Source organism: Sceloporus occidentalis, unplaced genomic scaffold (assembly GCF_023333645.1).
Source record: "Sceloporus occidentalis isolate IW3139 unplaced genomic scaffold, rSceOcc1.0.p SCAF_76, whole genome shotgun sequence".
NCBI classification, from domain to species: Eukaryota; Metazoa; Chordata; class Lepidosauria; order Squamata; family Phrynosomatidae; genus Sceloporus; species Sceloporus occidentalis.
The window spans coordinates 3,582,885-3,603,615 of NW_028317056.1; the positions used below are offsets into that span (position 1 = coordinate 3,582,885).

Sequence of the window (20,731 nt, forward strand, 5' to 3'; positions counted from 1 at the left end):
AGTGGCTTCCCAGGAACAGCAACGACTGGAAGCCGCATCTTAACTACAGCCGTAGGTGCTTAACAAATGCTCGTTGCAGTCAAGAGGTGGGATTTTTTCTGAATTTAGAGTCCAGGAAATCAGACATAGAATGACTTCTGCCAACTATGTTTGGCAGCGTGAGGACGATTAAAGGGCCGGGTCAGTGTTGTGGAAGGCAAGTAGTATTTGAGGCAACATCCTCAAGAGCAGAGGTTGAGGAATGCTGTGTTTGAGATGGGAGAGGAAGGTTGTCTCTGGTTGGGTGAAGATGTTTGGAGGAAAGGGAAGAGGCAAAGAGAACGGTACGAAGCGGAGATGGGAAGTATAAGTTGAGTGAACGCATGCTAGAAAAAGTAAGGTCCAGGGTGTGAATAGGGAAGCCCTGCAAGAGTTGGTGAAAAGTTGCCTGGGCAAAGGGGAGAAGTAATGAGGGAGCAACAAAAATACAGGGTGCTGGTGACTTCATAAAAGGACAATAGAGATGGTGATTGTGGACGTGGTACTTTGGTGGCAGTTGGTGGAGTATGGAAGGGAAGCCACCACGTTCCTCTACCACCCTTTCAAAGGCCTTGTTGCCCTCCCTGGATAAGATAGTTTAATGCCAAGAACCTGGTTCTTGGAGGGAAAGACACCTCAGTCTCCAAACTCAGTTCAGGTATACGATGGCACGGAGAAACGCCATCGCAAGCCAACACCTTCGTGGTCAGATTTTTTTATGCCACCGGTTATCGGACCCACAATTGCCAAGCCTGTACCGGAGCTGGCCCTTTGTTACATCTGGCAGATGAAATGGGCCAAGTACGTTTCCTACATGCAGACGAGCTGAGGACAAAAGCGTATTGGGGATTCTGTAGAAATCCAGGATGCATGCAGGAGAAAACAAAAGGCTAGAGAAGAAGTACTGGAATCCAGAGCCCAGCCATCCAAAAGCTGCACAATAACCCATCTGCTGCTAGAACCAGACTGCAGATTGGGGCAGCATAAGCGCGCTCTAGAAGTATACCCAGATAGAGCCATTTAACATAATCCGTAAAGTAGCAGTACTCAGGTGGCATCGCATGCTTTCTGCTTTTCCAGATCGACTCAATATAGAAACTTTTTACCCATCAGATGTTTCCTGGCCCATAACCTACACTTATAGACATGCCCACAATCTTTTGTAATCACATTAAATTAATTTACGCTTGTCTTGACAATTCTGCTCCCAGCTTTGCTACCCGTGCGCCTCGACATCCTTGAAACCATCCGCGCTTCAGATGCTGTAACGGTTTAAACAAGTGCCAAGAACCGGCCCCTGACAGCTAGAATGCCGACACGTTTCACACGGAACGAACCCATGCTGCGAAGCCAAGTTCCTAAGACCCGGCATGAAGGCTCAATGGATTCTAAAACTTCCGGAAACTCGATATATGCATGGAGTGTGCCAAACAAAACCAGAAAGCGCCCTTTTGAATAAAAAGTAACGGAGACAATATACTTTTGTCAAAACAACGATGTCATTTTATTTATTTTTTTGCAGAGAGGTCTAGGAGGTTGGTGCAGTGGTAGCCGCGGCTGCCGCAGCCTGGGTCCTCTGCACGGACACTCTGGTGTGAGTCTTCGCAAGATGATCAGTGTACTCCTGGGGATGAACAGACGAGGTGTGTTAATGCCGGCACAGAGTGATGAGAGTCACTGCGCTAGACACCTTTATTAGGGTATAGTTACCTGGTATGGGGACTTTGTGAATACAGTCTCCTTCCATAGGTCAGGTGTCAGGTAGCTGTAGGTCTTTGAGATGGCATCAAAGGTAGCCTTAGCTGCGAAGGAACAATATAAACACCATTGAGTTTTTCCCTTGCCGTGTGGAAAGTGGCAGCTTTGATTTGCCAGCAGAGTCCATTGTAGAGCCTCAGAAAAGGAACAACGTGACCATGTTACAGGATCACCTTGCCGTGCATTAAGGGCGCATTTCCTTTCTCTCTCGTGTAACGACAGTAACACTATGTGCCGAGTGTAACTGAGCAGAGCTGAGAGATTAACGTTAAATCTAATCTTACAAGTTATGCTTTCAGAAAGCCTTGAGCCAGTTAAACACTCCAGTGCTTGTATTTCATTAACACCCAGCATGTAATTGCGCATGGAAGGGCAGATCACTCACCAAAGTTACCCAGGGTGGCAGTGCAGCCCCTGGCTGATGTATAGCAGTCATCAATACCAGCCATCATCAGCAGTTTCTTGGGGACGGGAGCGGACACAATGCCTGTACCTCTGGGGGCTGGGATGAGACGCACCAACACAGAGCCGCAGCGGCCAGTCACCTAGAAAGGGCAGAAGGTATTAAGCGACTCCACTTTACAGTCCAGAGCATCAAAAGATTGACAATTGGGTGCAGTAACTACAAGAAACCCATGAGAACCATCAAACAACCAGCCATTAAGGCAGGGCTTGACAAATTTGTTGTGAATCTAGGCACCAGCTAAAAAAGTTAGGAGCCAGGATTTTTTCTTAAACAGTTGGTCAGGCGTGATCTGATCATCACCAGCCCACTTACTAAACTCACAGCGTTTGACCTGAAAGCACCCTGGACTTTCGGGTCAGTGTTTTTTGTTGTTTTTTTTATTTTATTTTATTTTTTTTTTTTTCAATGCTGATGTTCCATTGGAGCACAGCATTGACTGATATTTAGTCCCCACAAGCTTGCGGGGACAAATGTTAACCCCTGCAATGCCACGAATGTGTCATACACAATTGTGGCATTGAAGGGGTTAACGCTGCACTGTCGCTCTCATGGAGCGATCAGGCAGCAGGGGGATGTTGTGTCAGGTCCCCACACTTGTGTGAGGACCCAATCAACACTCAACCCCCTTTCCTGAAGCTGCCTGTGGCAGCTGAAAACACGATTTCAGGTTTTCCTGCAATCGCGGTTTCAGCCTACAGGATCACTCCGTGAGAGTGACCTCAGGCTCGGAGTGGCTGGGCTGTCTGCCCAGACTCCTAGGCAGACAGCAGCAGCAGCGCCCCCCACGATCACAGGCTGACAAACACCTAGGCGCCAGGACAAAATTCAGTCGCCATGGCGACCTGGCGCCTGGGATTTGTCGAGCCCTGCATTTAGGCATGTCACTTGAAACATTTGCGGTAACCACACTAGGTACCTTCCTCTGTGACATCTCAGAAGATCTACCCGCTGACATGACCCAGGTAGTCACTGTTCTCATCTACACACCTTGCAGGGTACAGTGTGAGGTTTGCCGATCTTGTTACCCCAGTAGCCTCTGCGAACCGGTACAATAGACAGTTTGGCCAGGATGATGGCTCCACGGATGGCGGTGGCAACTTCCTTGGAGCACTTCACACCTAGACCCACATGGCCGTTGTAGTCACCAATGGCCACAAAAGCCTAGAATGAATAAAATACATATTAAGAATCTGCCTTAATGATCCCAGTTAGTGTTCATCATTCATAACACGCTGCATCGAGGAAGCCGTACCTTGAACCTCGTTCGCTGACCGGCACGGGTCTGCTTCTGCACAGGCATGATCTTGAGGACCTCGTCCTTCAGAGATGAGCCCAGGAAGAAGTCGATGATTTCAGACTCCTGCAGAAGGAAAACGAGCAGAATTAAACAAAAAAAATCTTTAAACTAGGAACCAGTCAGTTCACGACCGGCTTAAGGGCCAAAGCAGAAAGATGTAATAAAGCCTCTTTACCTTGATTGGAAGAGAGAAAAGGTAGATCTCCTCCAGGGATTTGATCTTCATATCCTTCACCAGACGACCAAGCTTGGTCACTGGAACCCACTGGAAGACAGAAGGTACGTTACAGACGACCTGCATGAACGCTCAAAAGCGAAGCTGCACTTAACCGCTTGCACCCTTAACCTATATAAATAAATCTGACAGTGACCTCGTTTGACCTCTAGTTTTAATACATGTTTCGGGTTTACTCAGAACTTTTCAAGAGCCCAAAGCACACGTACGGCGAATACTCACTTCCTTGTCGTCAGCCTTTCCACCACGGGCTCCGCGGCCTCTACCGCGTCCCCTGCCTCTTCCGCGACCACGGCCTCGGCCACCACTGCCAAAGCCCCCGCGGAAGCCTCCTCTGTTTGCACCGGCGTCGTCCGCCATTTGCTGTAATAAAAGACAAAAAAAGAATGAGAAATAAGGCTCCGGAGCGATCAGGTACAAAATACAGAGCGGAATATACCAATTAAAATACTTAAAGGGGTTTAAAGTACAGGAGGGAAGTTTATCTCAAAGGAGAAGAAATGTTAGAACAAGAGAGGATGAGAGGGAATGGAAGGAAGGTTTTCTTCCCTTGAGTGGGTGGTAGGTAAGTGGAACAGACATCCAGTAGAAGTGGTAGAGGTTAATACAGTGAGGACATTTAAACATGCATTAGATCGGCATATGGATCGTGATCTAGAAGGGGCAGACTGGGTCTGATCTGCCATAGCATTCGAGGTTTCTATTAACAGAAAAAATATACTACAAGCGAAGGACAGACTGACAGGCAAAAAGCATCAGACACGTCGGACAGACTGACAGACATTTAAACCCCTTTAGTTACAGAGACAGTATCCCGAGAGCCAGCCATTGTTTTAAATGGCAGGATGCACTCCATTCAGGCCCCTTTACAAGAAAACGAGGAGCATCAAGGGCCACAAGTCTAAAGGAGCAGATATAATACATAGTACAACAGCCATCTACCCCCATCTGCACCAGTGAGAGAAGCAGATATATTATTGGGGCGGTAATGTCAATTTAATAGGATATTGTTGGCAATTACATCACGTGACATCTACATCCCGCAATAGGCATTCGTAAGCCAGGCCTCATCTTTAGAACCGCTTAAAACCCCGCAGTTTTAGCCAGAATCCCTCCAATACCCGTCCCCTGATATCGCTAAACATCCCAGCTTCGCATCACAATCACGAAAGTGCCATGAAGCTGCGAGAGCCGACGGATGACAGCGGATTATCGTGCAACCCCCATCCCAAAGCATCCCCGCTGCCGCCATCACTTACGTGATTTCGATAGTTCAGAAGGCCGAAACGAGGCGGAAGCGGACTGATATAGCCGAGGAAGTGTCGCGAGATTTGTAGTGAGCATGCGCGCTTCTGCGTGTGGAGGTAGTCGAATTGGGGCGGAGTCTTGCGTTGGGTTCCTGGGCTGTTGTCTATAAATAACCGTGCGCTGAGACTTGATTTTCTTTTCCACGCTGACTCGAGCTGTGGCAGGAGGGGTGAGTGTGGGGTGCGAAAATGAATTACTGCCTTTATTTTATAGTTAACTGGGTTATTTTATTGCTGCGTTATGAAGAGTTAATAGTGCTCACTCTTGGCGCTCTTAATTCCAGTACGTATAGGCCGTAAGGCCACAGACCGGCCTTCATAACCTTGGGCTGTGTTATTCTTAACCATTCTCCTGGAAAAAATAAAATAAACATTTGTTGAAGTTCATGTGTAGTCTCTTCTCTATATGACAGTTTCCTGTGTGTTTTGTGAGGGATATAAAATGTAATTTAGTGTCCTTGGCCTAGCAACCAGTGGGGTTCCAGTTGGTTGCTATGGAGATAACACTTCAACAAGCATTGAGCCACAGTTGCTTTTAATACATAAACTCTAATGCCCCTGGATATGTTTAACTAAATAAGGCTTTAGTGTCGACATTAACCAAAAAGTGTAAAATAGGTTGGAGGAATCTTTTTTTTTTTTTTTTTTTTTTTTTTTTTTTTTTTTCTTTCTATAGTCAGACAAAAGCTATGGGTGGGGATGGGCTGTTTGTCATATGTGGCACAGACTGAAAATTGCCTCTGGTGTTGTCCGTCACTGTTGGTGAGATACCTGTGCCTACATAGTCCTGGAGCATTATGCTCATTGCCCGCTCCTAATGTGGTGTGATGAGACCCGTGTTCCGACAGCCGAGATTACTGGCCAGCAGGCTCTGTCGTTTCTAGTAATATCTTGGAGTTTATTGACATTAGAGCTAAGAATGTCCCATTGATCACCTTTAAGATGGAGAATTCTGCGGTTTCCTAACTGTTAATCTGTATTTCCAGGTCTAGTATGGCATGGAGAGTCGCTTCGGAGGGATGATGGATTCACAGAAAGTGGTGGATACGCACCGATCAGCCGTAACATTATGAACACTGATAATCGTGTTATCATGGCGCCTGCTGGTGGGTGGGATAGACTGGGCAGCAAGTAAACATTTTGTCCTCAAAGTTGATGTGTTAGAAGTGGGAGAAATGGGCAAGCAGAAGGAGCTGAGCGACTTTGACAAGGGCCAAATTGTTATGGCTAGACAACTGGGTCAGAGCATCTCCAAAACGGCAGCTCTTGTGGGGTGTTCCCGCTCTGCGGTGGTCAGTACCTATCAAAAGTGGTCCAAGGAAGGGAAAGCGGAAAATGAACGGGGTCAGGGGGCTGCCAAGGCTGGCTCTGATAGTTAGTTCAAATAGAAAGGTGTCATAACACAGTGTTATGTATGGGGCTGCGCATGCGCAGACCACTCGGTGTTCATGCTGACCCCTGTCTACTTCCGAAAGTGCCTATAATGGGCTTAAGAATAAGAACTGGACCATGGAAAATGGGACAGCTGGCCTGATGAGTTACATTTTCCTTTACATCGTGTGGATGGCAGGGAGCATGTGTGTTGCTTACCTGGACAGCACATAGCACCGGGGTGCATCCATGGAGGCCGCACTTCACAACTTACCTGACTTAAAGGACCGGCTGCTAACGTCTTGGCGCTGGTTACCATGTCACACCTTCAGAGGTCTAGTGGAGTCCATGCCTCTATGGGTCCCTCTAAGGGGACCTATGTGATGTTAGGCTGGTGGTTGTAATGTTATGGCCAATTGGTGTATGTAACTTTATATAATTATTGGTGTAAAACAATCTAAAACACTAGCGTGGGGGTGGTCCTAAGAGGGTGACATGGGATAGCCCACCCAGTCTCTGCGAGTGGTGGCCAGTCTCTGCGAGTGGTGGCAGCTATGGTGTCTCGTAATATTATATTTGGGCTATGTAGGTATTACAAGGTAGATTCTACCCGTCAAAGCATTCTGTTATTTATTGTATATAGCTCTGTCATATTCTGCACTGCTGTACAATGGGTAAATAGGACATTAGAATGTAACATTTCAGTTTCCATATAGACTTATATCTGCGGCGGTGTCTCCAGGCGGCTGTCTGGAAGGTGTAACTGGTTTGTACATACATTCCGGGATCTGCATAGTTGGGTGTCTCTAAATGTCTTAACTGTATGTTTTTTGTGTAATTCGAAATGTCAATAAAGTTTATCTGAAAGTGGAGTGTCTAATTTGTTTATACAATTTTTATAGATGGTAAAATTAGATGTTTTAAATACCAGCTTGGGTTTTTCTGCGGTTAAGATGGTAACCAAAAAAAACCAGAGCCCCGTTAGATCGAAATCATTTACGAAGTCGCGCTGAACTTCAGAGAACCCTTTTCGTACTATTTAGATCTGCATATTGGAGGCTATGAAGAAAGGAGTTACTAAACAAGAGCTAATTAGTACCGCGTAAAGAAGACCGAGGTACGCAGGTTGTAGGTCGTTTAATGTGAAGTAATGCGATGTACTTTAGCATTTCGGTTCCTTTTGATAAATCTGTTATATAATTATTGGCTATTAACGCTCTGCATGCATTGTTTGTAGGGGGCCTTAATATGTAAAATGATTCTCATGCACACATGATCCTATAAACCATTAGCACATACAAGTCCAGCACTCCATTTACAGAACTTACATCTGGCTCTCTGTAAAACTATATATCCCAAGATCCTTAGCCACCTTTTCTAGGAGAGCTAAGGATAATGGGAAATGTAGTCCTGCAGCTGGAGGGCCACATGTTCATTTTCCCTTATTCTAGAACATTGCTGGGTAAATTTACATATCTATAGGTTCTTGACTTACACGGGATGAGATCGTTAACAATTGGGGAATCGTAAAAAATATACCTCCGCAAGCCTTGGACGTTTAACTCCCAGATCTACAGCCAGTAGCGACGTAGATCATTATTTGTTTTATATAGTGCCGTCATATTCCGTAGCGCTGTACAATGGGTAGACAGGACATAACAAGCCGTATATGATTTAACAATCTGACTTCCAGAAATAATAGGCGAGGAAGGTCCTGCTCATAGGAGCTTACAATCAGGGGTGTCCAACCTGCAGCCCTCCAGCTGGGCTGGCTGAGGAGTATGGGAGATGTAGTCCTGCAGGGTCCACAGGTTGGACGCTCCTGATCTAGATGTTGTTTTGCCGGTATGCGGTGGGGGATTAGCTGCTGATCAGCTGCAAGGGTATAGAACAGGCGCTGATTGGTCACTGGACGCAGCGGCACATGATCTCTGTCCGGTGAATGGTGTGTGTATCTAGAAGCGGCAGCAGATCGCTGGGGAGCTGGGATGATGGTGAGTACCCACGGGCTCTACAACCTCTGTTTCTTTACATTTAGACACATCTTGGACACTTTAAAGTTCTACATTGTAACAGAGAAGCTGATTCAGTGTCCAATCACTGAGGAAACCCCTCTCTGGCAGAATGAGGGTTAACTAAAGTGCCAGTTACAACCAGCGAGCATTCGCACTGTTCTATCATCATTCCAAGTTATATATAAGGGGGTTTGGTTCTTCTACCAGCCGGCAGCTGTTGGTATGCGTCGGTTCTAAACTAGTTTCGGGATGTTTAATGCTCATCATGATCTGTGATCCACAGGGCAGCACCGCTTTCAAACTTCTATGGTGGGTTTGGGTTTATGTAATGTCAGCTCAAGCTTGTATTGTTACTGAAAACTAAGCAGATCATCGGAAACTACCGGACGCTACTAAGAGTAGACATAGTCTCTTTTAAAAAGTAAATGCTATTTGTTCTTTGGGGGGGGGTAATTAGTGACAAAATCATACGTAGAAGATCACCCAGCTCTGGAGGTTCCATCTGTAGTTTCTGCTGCTGGATTCTCAAACATGGTTGTTTGCTGCGGGACTCCGTTTACACCGGCGGCACCGACCCTCAAGGACCTGGTGGACTAGCGGACCGGTGGGGAGCTTCTTTGCCGCTCTGTATGTTACTGATCTCGTGTTGAGACCACCAAGGAAACTATAAGATATCTGGCATCATATAAACATACCCCTCCGCTCTTCAATTGCAGAAGGCCCCTAAATAATTAAAATACAGCCCCCCAACTGCCCCAGGGTAACAGTCTTTGGCTATCATTATTTGGATCTTGAGCAAGATTCCATAAGGCTCCATTCAAAAGTGTAGGACATTTAAATATTAATCCAAAAAACATCCTATCTGCTCCAATCCAGATCCATGAACCGAGGTACGTGGCAGGAAAATACACAGACCTCCTCCCCACGCGTTTCACACACGTATTCATAGCCATTCACCATCACCGGGGGGGGGGGGTGTTCTAGGTGCTTTGCCTCCACCTTCACACCCCATTGTTAACTCGGTTTTGTTCCCAGGGAGGAGGATATGACCTTGATATCTTTACGGAAAGACCTGACCATGATTTGCTGTGCTCCATCTGCCGAGGAGTTATGAAATGTCCCGTAATGATTTCCTGCGGCCATATCTTCTGCCGCAAATGCATATTGCAATGGCTGAAGAGGTAAGTGGCATGTAGGGGGGGGGTAAGTAAAAAGAAGATAAACCCCCGGACACAAACGTTACTACCTTCAACGATTTGTAGAGGACATCGCTGTCCTACGTTGGTTTCCTGACCTAACCAGTCTATGAGAATTGTAGTTTCCACTGTTTTGTCCCCATTTATTGGGTCAAAGTGTTAGAGTGACATTGGATCAAGCTCTCCCCATCTAATTAACCTGTTCTGTCCACTTTTGCACATGCGCAATGTCGATTCTGCAGAAGAAACGGTACAGACTAGACATGAAATCCAGCAAGAGGGACAGTCCTGATGAAATAGAGACAGTTGGCAGTTGTGACCATTTTAGTCCTTCAGGTCCAGGAATAGATCCACATTTTTCATGTTGAAAAAGCCCTTTCCATGTACCCCGTGGTTTTAGGTAACTAATTATCATTATTTCTACAGGCAGCAAACATGTCCATGCTGCAGGACGGAGGTGAAAGGCAAACTCTATGTCCTGATGCACAAGCTGAAGAGGAAAATCAGCCGCCTTCAAGTTAAGGTAAAGGTTCTGCTCCGTGACCTTGGACCGCTCAGCACCACACAGGGCCGACCCGACACATTATGCCGCCTGGGTCCACGGATGTAACACTCGGTACTAGGGACCTACCTCGTTATTTATCCTTACTTAGGAAGCGTGCTGTCAACTTTCTAGGGGTGGGCATCACTCCTGTGTTCCAATTGCCCTTTATCACTCCCATCACTCCTGTGTTCCAATTGCCCTTTATCACACCCATCACTCCTGTGTTCCAATGGCCCTTTATCACTCCCATCACTCCTGTGTTCCAATTGCCCTTTATCACACCCATCACTCCTGTGTTCCAGTGGCCCTTTATCACTACCATCACTCCTGTGTTCCGGTGGCCCTTTATCACTCCCATCACTCCTGTGTTCCAATGGCACGTTGTGTTCGCTGATCCAAGTTTAAAAGGCTAATTGATGGTTGGAAAACCCTTTTGCAATTATATTACAGCCAGAAATGTCTGTGTATATATATGTGTGTATATGTATGTATACACACAATGATGAGTCCAATAAAACGTATTGTGTTAATACTTCCATTGACCACATACAGGTTTAAATACCCTATCGTATATAACGCATGGCCCTATGTGTGTGTGTTTTGGTTCCCTAGTGCCCTAATGAGCAGAATGGCTGTCCTGCACTCTTCCCGTTACTGCGGAGTGAAGAACACACCGAGTCCTGCGCGTATGGGTTGGTCGGCTGTCCCAACGAGGGCTGCCAACTCAAAGTCTTAAGGAAGGACATTTGCGAGCACAGTCAGAATTGCGACTACTGGAGCGAGATGTGTCATATGGGGTGCGGGACTTTACTGAACCCCGAAAATAGAGACGCACACAACTGCTACATGGAACTCAAAGAGAATTACGTCACGCAGCTCAATAAGTTAAAGCAGAAAGCCCGGCGCATGGAGAGCCTCTCCTCCCAGATGAACCGGCAGATCCAGCTGCTCAGCGAGAGCCTGGGGGACAGGCAACCAGAGATGCCCTCGGCGGGGGCAGAGTGATCGCTTGGGTCAGGCTGATCTCAACGTGACACCCTAACGGACGCCCACCGGCTCCAAATATATTACATTTTTATTTATAACTTGCGTGGTGTAAAATTTCTCCAATTTGTATGATTTATATAATAAGACTGGTGTAACAGATGAACTGTGCGGTGATGTCGTGTTTATAATTAATAAATATTTATTAATCCGGAAAAAAAAATAACCCTGGGCATTTTTTTAATTGCCCTGGACTTTTCCTTTTATTTGCCTGGCCTATTAATATAGTGTTTCGGAAAAAAAATAAAAAAAAATCATAACAAATAATGGGATTTAATGTAATTTGCAGCGTTTTGTGTAAAATTGTGTAAAAAAAAAAAAAGAAATACTTCCTCTTGATTCTTCACACATTTCCTGCGGTTTCTATACACATTATCAGGGCTTTTAGGGCTATAGAACCCTGCGATCCCCTCATACCCAGCAAACATTCTGACCTCCTGGAAAAGAGGGGCATCAGGGGAGGAGAGAGGGGCAATCAGATAAGGAAACAGAGGCACAGGGGGAGGATTTGAGTGATTGTTCCTTCTGAATGCGTCAGTCACTTCAAAAATGAGATTTGTGAGCGAAATTGCCACAATCTGCCACAAAATGTGGTGCAACCCATGAAAAAATATTTTTTGGTGCCAAACGGCAATTTTAACGGCTACATCCAAAGTGTTGTTATGGGATAAAAGCTGTTGGTTATGTTAATACATAGGGTTATGCCACAAGCGCCATTTAAAGCATTGTGCCTATCATGTCTTTATGATCCCCGTATACCTCACCCCATATATTTCATGAAAATTACAACTATAATGTAAGTGAAAAATCTCCACGCCTTGGAGGCGGTGGGGAAAAAAAATAGTGTTACTTTCTTTAAAGTACGTTAATTAAAATCTTCACAATACCTCTCAATAAAAATAATTTATAGAAAGATGCGTATCTTTTATAGTCACCCTACTAAAGGGACAGTGAATAAAAGCACTTGGGTGTACAAAGATGGCGACGAAAGTGCGAAGGACAAAATGCTGGGTGTAGCAAGATGGCGGCTATCAGTAATCCGGTCGAACGACGTCACACTGCAGCGCCGGAAGTGCAGTGCTGCTGGAGGAAACACATGGATTGTCGGTATCTGCATGTGTAAAGTCTTAATGGCATAGGAAACTCGACTGTTTAAAGAAACATGGCCTACTCCGGGTTGCAGTTCAAGACTAAGTAAGAAATTAACTCTTTATTGTCAGAAATCGCTAGTCTTTTTCAAAAGTCCAAATGAAACTCAACACTGTTAACCCTTACAATCCAAGAACGACATATCCAGCGCAATGCAAAGCACCCATTGAGGTGTGAGTGGTACTGATACAACGTTTCAATTCTGGTCTTATAACCATAGCAACCAATGGAATGGTGCAATCATTGGAAACACTCAATTGGTTGTTGTTATGGTTACATGGCTGCTTTTTAAATGTTCTATAAATTACCCCCCAATACCCCTGCACCTCCAGGCACTTGCTCTCACAGTGTTTATACGTCACGTAACTTACTAGCAAAGTTTGAGGATGTGCACAGTGCTTCAGAATGTGACGGTGCTTAAAAGAAACACTAAAAAATAATTATAAAAATGAATATTATGTTATTTGTGGCGTTCCATATCGATTCTAGTTTTTTATGTCGGACACTTAGTAGCGGTCTAACGTTTCCTTCTTTTCTTCTACTCTAACGCCTTTAAAATTCTTTCCAGTTACGCCGTCACCAGAAAAATTGAAGCTTTTTACAAAGGAGGAAAAGTCCAGGTGATTACGCTCATCTTTAAGGATTTGGGATACAGGAATTTTACTGTCTGCAAAGATTTTCACTTTGATTGTCGGTGGGGGACCTCTAGTTATCGGCAGACACATTTGTGCGTTTGTTAGCAGGTGATCTCATTAGTTTGACAGGGACATAGTCTTCTATTATTATTATTATTAATAATAATAATAATAATATTATTATTATTAATAATTATATTCTATTTTATTTATATAGCGCCCCTGATTTCCGCAGCGCCTCTTACAGCCCATACATTCAAAGGGTCTGACAAAATTAGAACTTGATGGACTACGACGCACCGATACATTAGGTGGAGAGGCTCGGCTCGCAAGCTTACGATCTAGACGGGAATGGGTTGTAGAAAAAGTTCCATAGATGGATATGGAGGTTGTGTTAGTGGCAGATAGGTTCTAGCCGAATTGATTGTAGGAAGAAGAAGCAGAAGAAGAGCGTAGAGTACAGAAGATAAGCCCAGCGGCTGCATTTTGGATGGAGAGAGTCGGGACAAAGGAATGCCAACCAGAAGGGTGTTGCAGTAGTCGAGGCGGGAAATAATACGTGAATAAACCGTAGTTTTTGTGACTTCTTGGGCGAGGAAAGGGTGGATAGAGTGTACCTATAGTAATTTAGGGGAGTGTTCGGCTACACCTGTCAAATTTCCCAGGATACTGAGCTAGCACTTCTATATAAGATGTTGTACTCATTATAAAATAATAATGTGAATTTTATTCCCTGATGTATTAATTCTAAATATTTTTCCCTTATTAGATAAATAAAGATGGGACATATCTGTTCTGTACCTGTGGAAATAAACTCAACATACTGGACATTGCAACGGGAACTGTCGCTTATTCCATTGAGCAGGTAAAACATTCATGGATGGAAATGTCGTTTTTGTTTTTAGAATCCAGAACTGCAGACAATGGTCTAGAATTGTGCCGTGTTTTTGTTTTTAAATATATTTTTGTTTTTTTGTTAGGAGGACCAAGAAGATATATCCTCATTTGCACTCAGCCCAGACGATCAGGTAAACATACAGAATATATATATATATATATATTAACTTATTTCTTTATTAAGCGAGGGCAGGTACATCCATGTGTAGCCAGCCGCATTTGTCTGATATGGCTCATCACCTGCTTCCTCCGTAGGTCCTGGTAACCGGAAGCCGGGCTCTTCTGCTGAAGCAATGGGAATGGAAAGAAGGCGTCTGTTCCCGAACCTGGAAAGCCATCCATACTGCCCCGGTTGCCAGCATGACCTTCGATTCCACCTCCACACTTCTGGCCACAGGTAGTTACAGACTTTCCTTCATGCCGTCCAAGTTTTCATAAACGATAATCTACTCTTTCCATGTTTGTATTGAAATTGATGGCCTTTGATAAATGGTCCTGCTGTCGTTAATGTTTTTCTTTAATTTGTCTTCTATTGATCTTTCCCACAATATATTGGATTTGGATAATACTAATTCTATGCAAACTGCGTCTGTGATTGCAGGAGGCTGCGACAGCACCATAAAGATCTGGGATGTTATCAAGCAGTATTGTACCCACAACCTAAAGGGATCCTCCGGAGTCGTACAGTAAGACACTTCATTCCCCCCACGCATGCATGGATTAAAATACACGGGTTTATTGAGTTTTGGAGATTCTTTTGCGCTGTATTTATTACATTCTTCATACAGCGATCGCCCGTGTTCTCTTCCGCAGCCTGGTACAGTTTCACCCGGACATGTCCCGCCTGCAGCTCTTCTCATCCTCCATGGATTACACGATACGGATGTGGGATTTAAAATCCAGCCGATGCCTGTGTGTGCTGGAAACCCACTACAGCGCCGTGACCTCGCTCTGCTTCTCACCTGATGGCGATACAATGATAAGGTCGGTGGTTAAAATGCAGGTTTTAATCTGCCCTGTCGTTAACCCTTTTTTTAAGAACACCCTCCTAATCAGCATCTCTGGCCATTCATGAGTTAATCTCGGCTGTTTGGCACACTGACTGCCTAAAGGTTCGATTTCAGGGATCTGTCATGTACAAAACATAGAATTTGTTGGCAGATAAGAGCCATTCGACCCGTCTAGTCTGCCCCTTTTTTTTTCCTGATGTAAAGACTCAACCTTAATCAGTCAAGATAGCTTTTTGCTTATCCCATGCGTGTTTAAATTCCCTCACTGTATTAGCCTCTACCACTTCTGATGGGAGGCTGTTCCATTTATCTACCGCCCTCTGGGTAAAGTAAAACTTCCTTACATTACATCTGACAGCCCTTTATATTCTAGCAATAGCTCATGAATGGACATCTTCAGTGCTGACATTTTTTTTTCCGTTCTCCAAATGAACAGTTCAGGCAGAGATAAGATCTGTACCGTATGGGACTTGAAGACCAGAAGCTCTAAGAGGACAGTGCCAGTGTATGAGGTGACTATAGAGAGATCAGCAGCGCCCCTATACGTACCTTTATACGGCGGGACGAGTATTACTTTAATACTTTCTCTTTATCGGACAGAGTGTTGAGTTTGTCCTCCTTCTCCCCGACTCCCCTGAAACTACTGGCCAAGAAAAAGAGGCAAAACCTCTTCACTTCCTGACGGCTGGCAGCAAAGGTAAGGGAATTCAGGAAAAATGCCGGAAAATATAAGTCACAACGTGATCTTAAGATCGTTTCAGTATTTTTTGCTGCTGTCCATTGATCTCTGGGAGAAACCTTTTGTGCGGGTGTTTTCCTTACTTTGTCCGGGCAGGTATGTTGCGGGTGTGGGATGCGGCATCGGCGAGGTGCGTGCGCAGCCAGACCGCGCCACACGCGACGGCAAAAATCTCAGAGGATGAGACCAGCGAGCACAGCCTCACCTACTGCCTGCTTCTCCCGAACCAGCAGGAGGTTCTCACAGTGACGGCGGAACACAACATCGCCATCTATGATCTCCAGAATCTCCATCTGGAAAAGCAGGTAGGTCTCGTAATCCACCGACCCTTGGAACACAACAAGCCGCAAGCGGGCCAGTGTTCCCGACCTCGTCCTGAATGACAAATCCCATCATTCTCAGTGAGCTCTGGGTAAGGGCTGATCATGTCTCAAGCTTTGTCAGGTTTCTTCGGTCATTTCACAGATCTCACTTTGTCCTCCTCCTCTCTTGTCTTCCAGTTTGCGGGCTACAATGATGAGGTTCTGGATGTGAAGTTCCTGGGTCCATCCGACTCCCATATTGTGGTTGCCACCAACAGCCCCCAACTGAAAGTGTTTGAGCTGGCCACGTCAGACTGCCAGATACTCTACGGACATACAGGTGAGCTTGTGTGGATCCAAGGCTCCTGCATATACTGTCTAGGAGTATGACGCTGACACAGATAACGGGGTTCCTTTCCCATGCAGCGTACTGCGTGAGAAGACTCAAGGTGGTGGGTTCTGAGTCTCTTAAGGTGCGGTTCCACTAGGACAAATATTATTATGCCTGGTCCGTTAGGCAAATAAACTTTAGTGGAAATAAATTTCCTCTAAAGGAGTAATCACGTAAAATGTTAAAATTTTAAGAAGCTTTGTGCCGCGTGACGAATGAGTGTTCCTGGCAAATTTATAGTTGATTAAAGAATTGGTTCTGGGAAGGGTTTGGACATTCAGCAGTACGAGGAAAGGTTTCTAATGCTGCATGAGATACAGAATTGTTAAAAAAAAAGATGTAATTGAGCCGTAGGGCTCGCCTCTCGCACTAGAACCTCGAGTACACACAGGGTCTGATGGGGTCCGGATCAGCCTGTCCGATCATAGCCGCAACCGGTAATATCGCTGCCAAAATGGATGCAGCATTTGGAGGAGAATGTTTGTAATCACGCGTCTTAATGATTTTCTCCTTTTAGAGACTGTTCTTGCCCTGGACGTGTTTAAGAAAGGCCTCCTCTTTGCCAGCTGCGCTAAGGTATGAGCCGACTTTCCGTCTTCCGACTTAGTCTGGCATCTTTAAGAGCGGAACTGGTCCCGGGGGGATGGGAACCCTGCAGACCCCGTTGGTTTTGTCCTTTTCCACGCATTGGCTGAGTAGACTATAACATTCTGCCTTCTTTCTCTGCCACAGGATAACACCGTCAGAATTTGGCAAATGAATAAGGTCTCTGGGAAGGTGGCGTGCGTGGCACAGGGCATTGGCCACACGAATGGCGTGGGAGCAATCTCATGTTCAAGGTAAAGCTCGTCTGGAGAACCCTTTATTGGTTTTTTTATCGTTATCCGGAGGGGACCCTTCCTCCGATATCTTTGTGTTTCTTCTGGATCGTCAGGTTTGTGGGGAAAGAAGTATTTGCTGTGGGAGCGGGTGGTCTTTTCGATAGTCTTCTTCTCTGACCTCCTGTCCCATCTTTCTGCAGAATGAAGGAATCCTTTCTCGTAAGCGGCAGTCAGGACTTCACCATGAAGTTATGGAAACTCCCAGAATCCATCTCTTCCAAGAACACGGATGGCAAGCTCCCTGAGCTTGAAACTTTGCATGCGTGTGTCACGGAAAAGGCCCACGACAAGGTGAGGAGACCCGAAGAACGCGGTTATCGCAAAGGGCGAACCCATTTTCTGTCTCTCTGAAGGGGAAATTGTCTATGTGTTCCCTGTGCAGGACATTAACAGCGTTGCGGTGTCACCCAACGACAAGCTCATCGCCTCGGGGTCTCAGGATCGGACGGCCAAGCTTTGGGCAGCCGCTGACTGTTCGCTGCTGGGTGCCTTCCGAGGACACAAGAGAGGCATCTGGTGTGTGCAGTTTTCCCCCGTGGACCAGGTTTTAGCAACAACGTCAGCAGATGGGTCGCTTAAACTTTGGGGTCTGCAAGATTTCAGCTGCCTGAAGGTGATTGAAACCAATTCATCAAAAGAGGACATGTTTCACGTAGTTCTCGCTTTATTTAGCAGATAAACCCTCTTGTGTGCTTCTGCCTCCTGTTGGGGAGCTTGCTGTCCCTGGCGGTTGGAGATAGAAAACATTATACTTTATAAGCGTGGCACATCTCCGTGATTTCTGTACATCTATGTGAAGATTATTAATACGCCACGTTCCTCTCTCGCAGACGTTCGAGGGTCACGATGCCTCGGTGCTGAAGGTGATATTCGTCAGCAGAGGCACGCAGATGCTTTCGAGGTACCTATCCAGCCGCTCCCTCCTGTTCTCTATTCCGCTTTTTATACAGGATAGATTCATTTATTTTTTTCCTGCAGCGGGTCGGATGGTCTTCTGAAGCTTTGGACCATTAAAACCAACGAGTGCGTTAAAACCTTGGATTCCCACGAGGATAAGGTGTGGGGTCTGCACAGCAACAGACAGGATGATGCCGTAGTGACCGCGTCCGCAGACTCCACCATCGTCCTGTGGAAGGTGCGAACTATTTCACTACTTAGTAAAGTATCGCGGAAGGGGCTTATTCAGTATCATGTGCCACGGTTTACTTAGAGACTCCCGTTTGCTTTTGATTTTATAGGACGTCACAGAGACTGAATTGGCCGAAGTCCAGGCAAAGCAGGAGGAGGAGATCCTTAAGTGAGTTACTGATTGTTAAATGGTGACACTTTAATGAGGCTCGTTAAAGCTTTTAGCACAGAATGTATAGCAGGAACGGCTGTTTAGAACCTACAGCCACCGGCTTCCATGTTTTTTTCTGGTTTTCATTTTTTTCCAGCTGTTTTGTGTAAAGCGGAGGGAATTCCATTTGGTGCCACCAGGTGGCGACCCTGAGCTCTGCAGGGAATGATAAAGGGCCATTGGAACACAGGAGTGATAAAGGGCCATTGGAACACAGGGGTGATGGGAGTGATAAAGGGCCGTTGGAACACAGGAGTGATGGGAGTGATAAAGGGCCATTGGAACACAGGAGTGATGGGAGTGATAAAGGGCCATTGGAACACAGGAATGATGGAAGTGATAAAGGGCCATTGGAACACAGGAGTGATAAAGGGCCATTGGAACACAGGGGTGATGGGAGTGATAAAGGGCCGTTGGAACACAGGAGTGATGGGAGTGATAAAGGGCCATTGGAACACAGGAGTGATGGGAGTGATAAAGGGCCATTGGAACACAGGAGTGATGGGAGTGATAAAGGGCTTCTGTACACCTCTGAAGAGATTCCATTAAAAATCAGCCGTTTCCAGCTACAATAGCCATTTACAACATTAACCCCGTCTGCGCTGGATTTTTGATCCATTTAATGTAATTTTAATGGACGAAATTAGCTTTTCTTTAAAAAGCAAGGACATTTCTGAGTGACCCCAAACCATTACACAGTAGTGTAGGCTGTAGACCAATTTTACATCATATCATTTGAGTCCGGTAATATTTGTAAAAATAAATAAAATAGAGCTTTATGCTCCTTAAAATGCCCATCTTCTAACACATTTTGTATTTATTAATCGTAGGCAGCAAGAGTTGTCCAACCTTCTACACGAGAAGAGATTCCTGAAGGCGCTGGGTCTGGCCATCTCCTTAGACCAGCCCCACACGGTGCTAACAGTCATTAAAGGTGAGTGTTTAGTAGAGGAGCCCCGCTTTACCCCCCCCCGTTATCGTCTGGTTTTGTGGATTTCCAGCTTTTGGGGACCGTTCTTCATCCCAAGGCCGATGAGCGATGTGATCAAATACGTTTAGGAATCTGCCGTTATAGTAGTTGCCATACTGTTTGATTTCCTCTGGGAAGAAATATTTAACGGCGGTGGTCTTTTTCCATCTCAGCTGTCCTACGAGAGCCTCAGGGAAGAGACGATCTAGAGACAAACATTCTAAGACTGCGTCAGGATCAGAAAGGTACGTGGCCGCCGTCAGAGAACAGAACCAGTTTAACTCTTTAGGATGCTTGTACCTGTGTTTAAATACCAGGCCAAGTTTTATGGCAGTAACAATGTATTTCAACGGTGCTGTTCCACTTAAAGTGCTGTTTAAAAACATTCCCATTGGATGTCTAAACCGCCTCTACGAATAGTTAAGATGTTTTTTGCCAGGACTCACTTAATTATCACGTGATGCAATACCAGTCACTGATTCGTTGCTGCCATAAAAACTACATATATATATATAATATTTTTTTATTTATTTATTGCAATGATTACTTCTTGCTCGTGTTACTTGTGTTCTGAATGTCTCCCCCCATGTTCTCTTGTTCTTCTCCCGCCATCGCTGCAGAGGCCGTACTCCGCTACTGCAGTGTGTGGAACACAAACTCCCGCAACTGCCCCGAGGCTCAGTCCTTGCTGAACGTTCTTTTAACCCACGAGTCTCCCGAAACCCTGCTGCAATACAACGGGATCCGTGGCAGCGTGGAGGCTCTCATACCCTACACCGGTGAGTTCTGGGGCAGAGTTTCTCAGGATGAGCTACGTGGATCCTGTGGGGGATGCTTCGGTTCTTGTTTGAGGATCTAAGGCTATTTAAGTAGAAAGCACAATAAAGCAGACATCTTTGAAATGTTTCGTTCAGTGATTCATCACCTAAATGTAATTTAAGGAGAGAGCTAAAGCTTACGAGGCTAGCTGTACTGACCATATCGTTCTTGTTCTCAGAGCGACACATGCAGAGAATGGGGAAGTTGCTCCAAGCCTCCATGTTTGTGGACTTCATGTGGCAGCATATGAGGCTGACGGACATACCGCAGCAAGAGGAAAAGATGTCCGTGTCGCTTCACGCGGCGGCCAATCACACCGGGAATAAACCAGCGGACGTGGCGGTATAA

General features: G+C 45.6%; 3 protein-coding genes and 2 non-coding genes across 5 annotated transcripts; 3 read left to right on the forward strand and 2 right to left on the reverse strand.

Annotated features, from left to right (window-relative positions):
• Positions 1-1,509: 1,509 nt before the first annotated feature.
• Positions 1,510-4,134, reverse strand: LOC149285796 (small ribosomal subunit protein uS5). The gene is made up of 7 exons (XM_089494974.1): positions 3,997-4,134; positions 3,715-3,804; positions 3,495-3,602; positions 3,230-3,403; positions 2,162-2,321; positions 1,729-1,820; positions 1,510-1,642 (listed from the first exon to the last, which is right to left on the reverse strand). Exons 1-7 carry the CDS (start codon positions 4,132-4,134, stop codon positions 1,547-1,549), a joined length of 858 nt encoding a protein of 285 aa, XP_089351100.1. The 3' UTR covers positions 1,510-1,546.
• Positions 1,901-2,040, reverse strand: LOC149285797 (small nucleolar RNA SNORA64/SNORA10 family). Its single transcript, XR_016277758.1, has one exon. It is a non-coding gene; the product is annotated as a small nucleolar RNA SNORA64/SNORA10 family (small nucleolar RNA).
• A 1,669-nt stretch (positions 4,135-5,803) lies between the features above and the next one.
• Positions 5,804-5,931, forward strand: LOC149285798 (small nucleolar RNA ACA64). Its single transcript, XR_016277757.1, has one exon. It is a non-coding gene; the product is annotated as a small nucleolar RNA ACA64 (small nucleolar RNA).
• A 3,661-nt stretch (positions 5,932-9,592) lies between these two features.
• RNF151 (ring finger protein 151) lies at positions 9,593-11,212 on the forward strand. Its single transcript, XM_089494855.1, has 3 exons — positions 9,593-9,648; positions 10,090-10,186; positions 10,820-11,212. The coding sequence occupies exons 1-3, from the start codon at positions 9,593-9,595 to the stop codon at positions 11,210-11,212; spliced, it is 546 nt and encodes a 181-aa protein (XP_089350981.1).
• Positions 11,213-12,413: 1,201 nt separating this feature from the next.
• Positions 12,414-20,731, forward strand: LOC149285800 (transducin beta-like protein 3). The gene is made up of 22 exons (XM_089494856.1): positions 12,414-12,445; positions 12,969-13,020; positions 13,805-13,900; positions 14,016-14,063; positions 14,188-14,329; positions 14,534-14,618; positions 14,746-14,916; positions 15,379-15,454; positions 15,543-15,639; positions 15,778-15,986; positions 16,182-16,323; positions 16,892-16,950; positions 17,107-17,213; positions 17,396-17,546; positions 17,638-17,868; positions 18,086-18,156; positions 18,234-18,390; positions 18,494-18,552; positions 19,425-19,528; positions 19,738-19,809; positions 20,185-20,343; positions 20,562-20,731. Exons 1-22 carry the CDS (start codon positions 12,414-12,416, stop codon positions 20,729-20,731), a joined length of 2,490 nt encoding a protein of 829 aa, XP_089350982.1.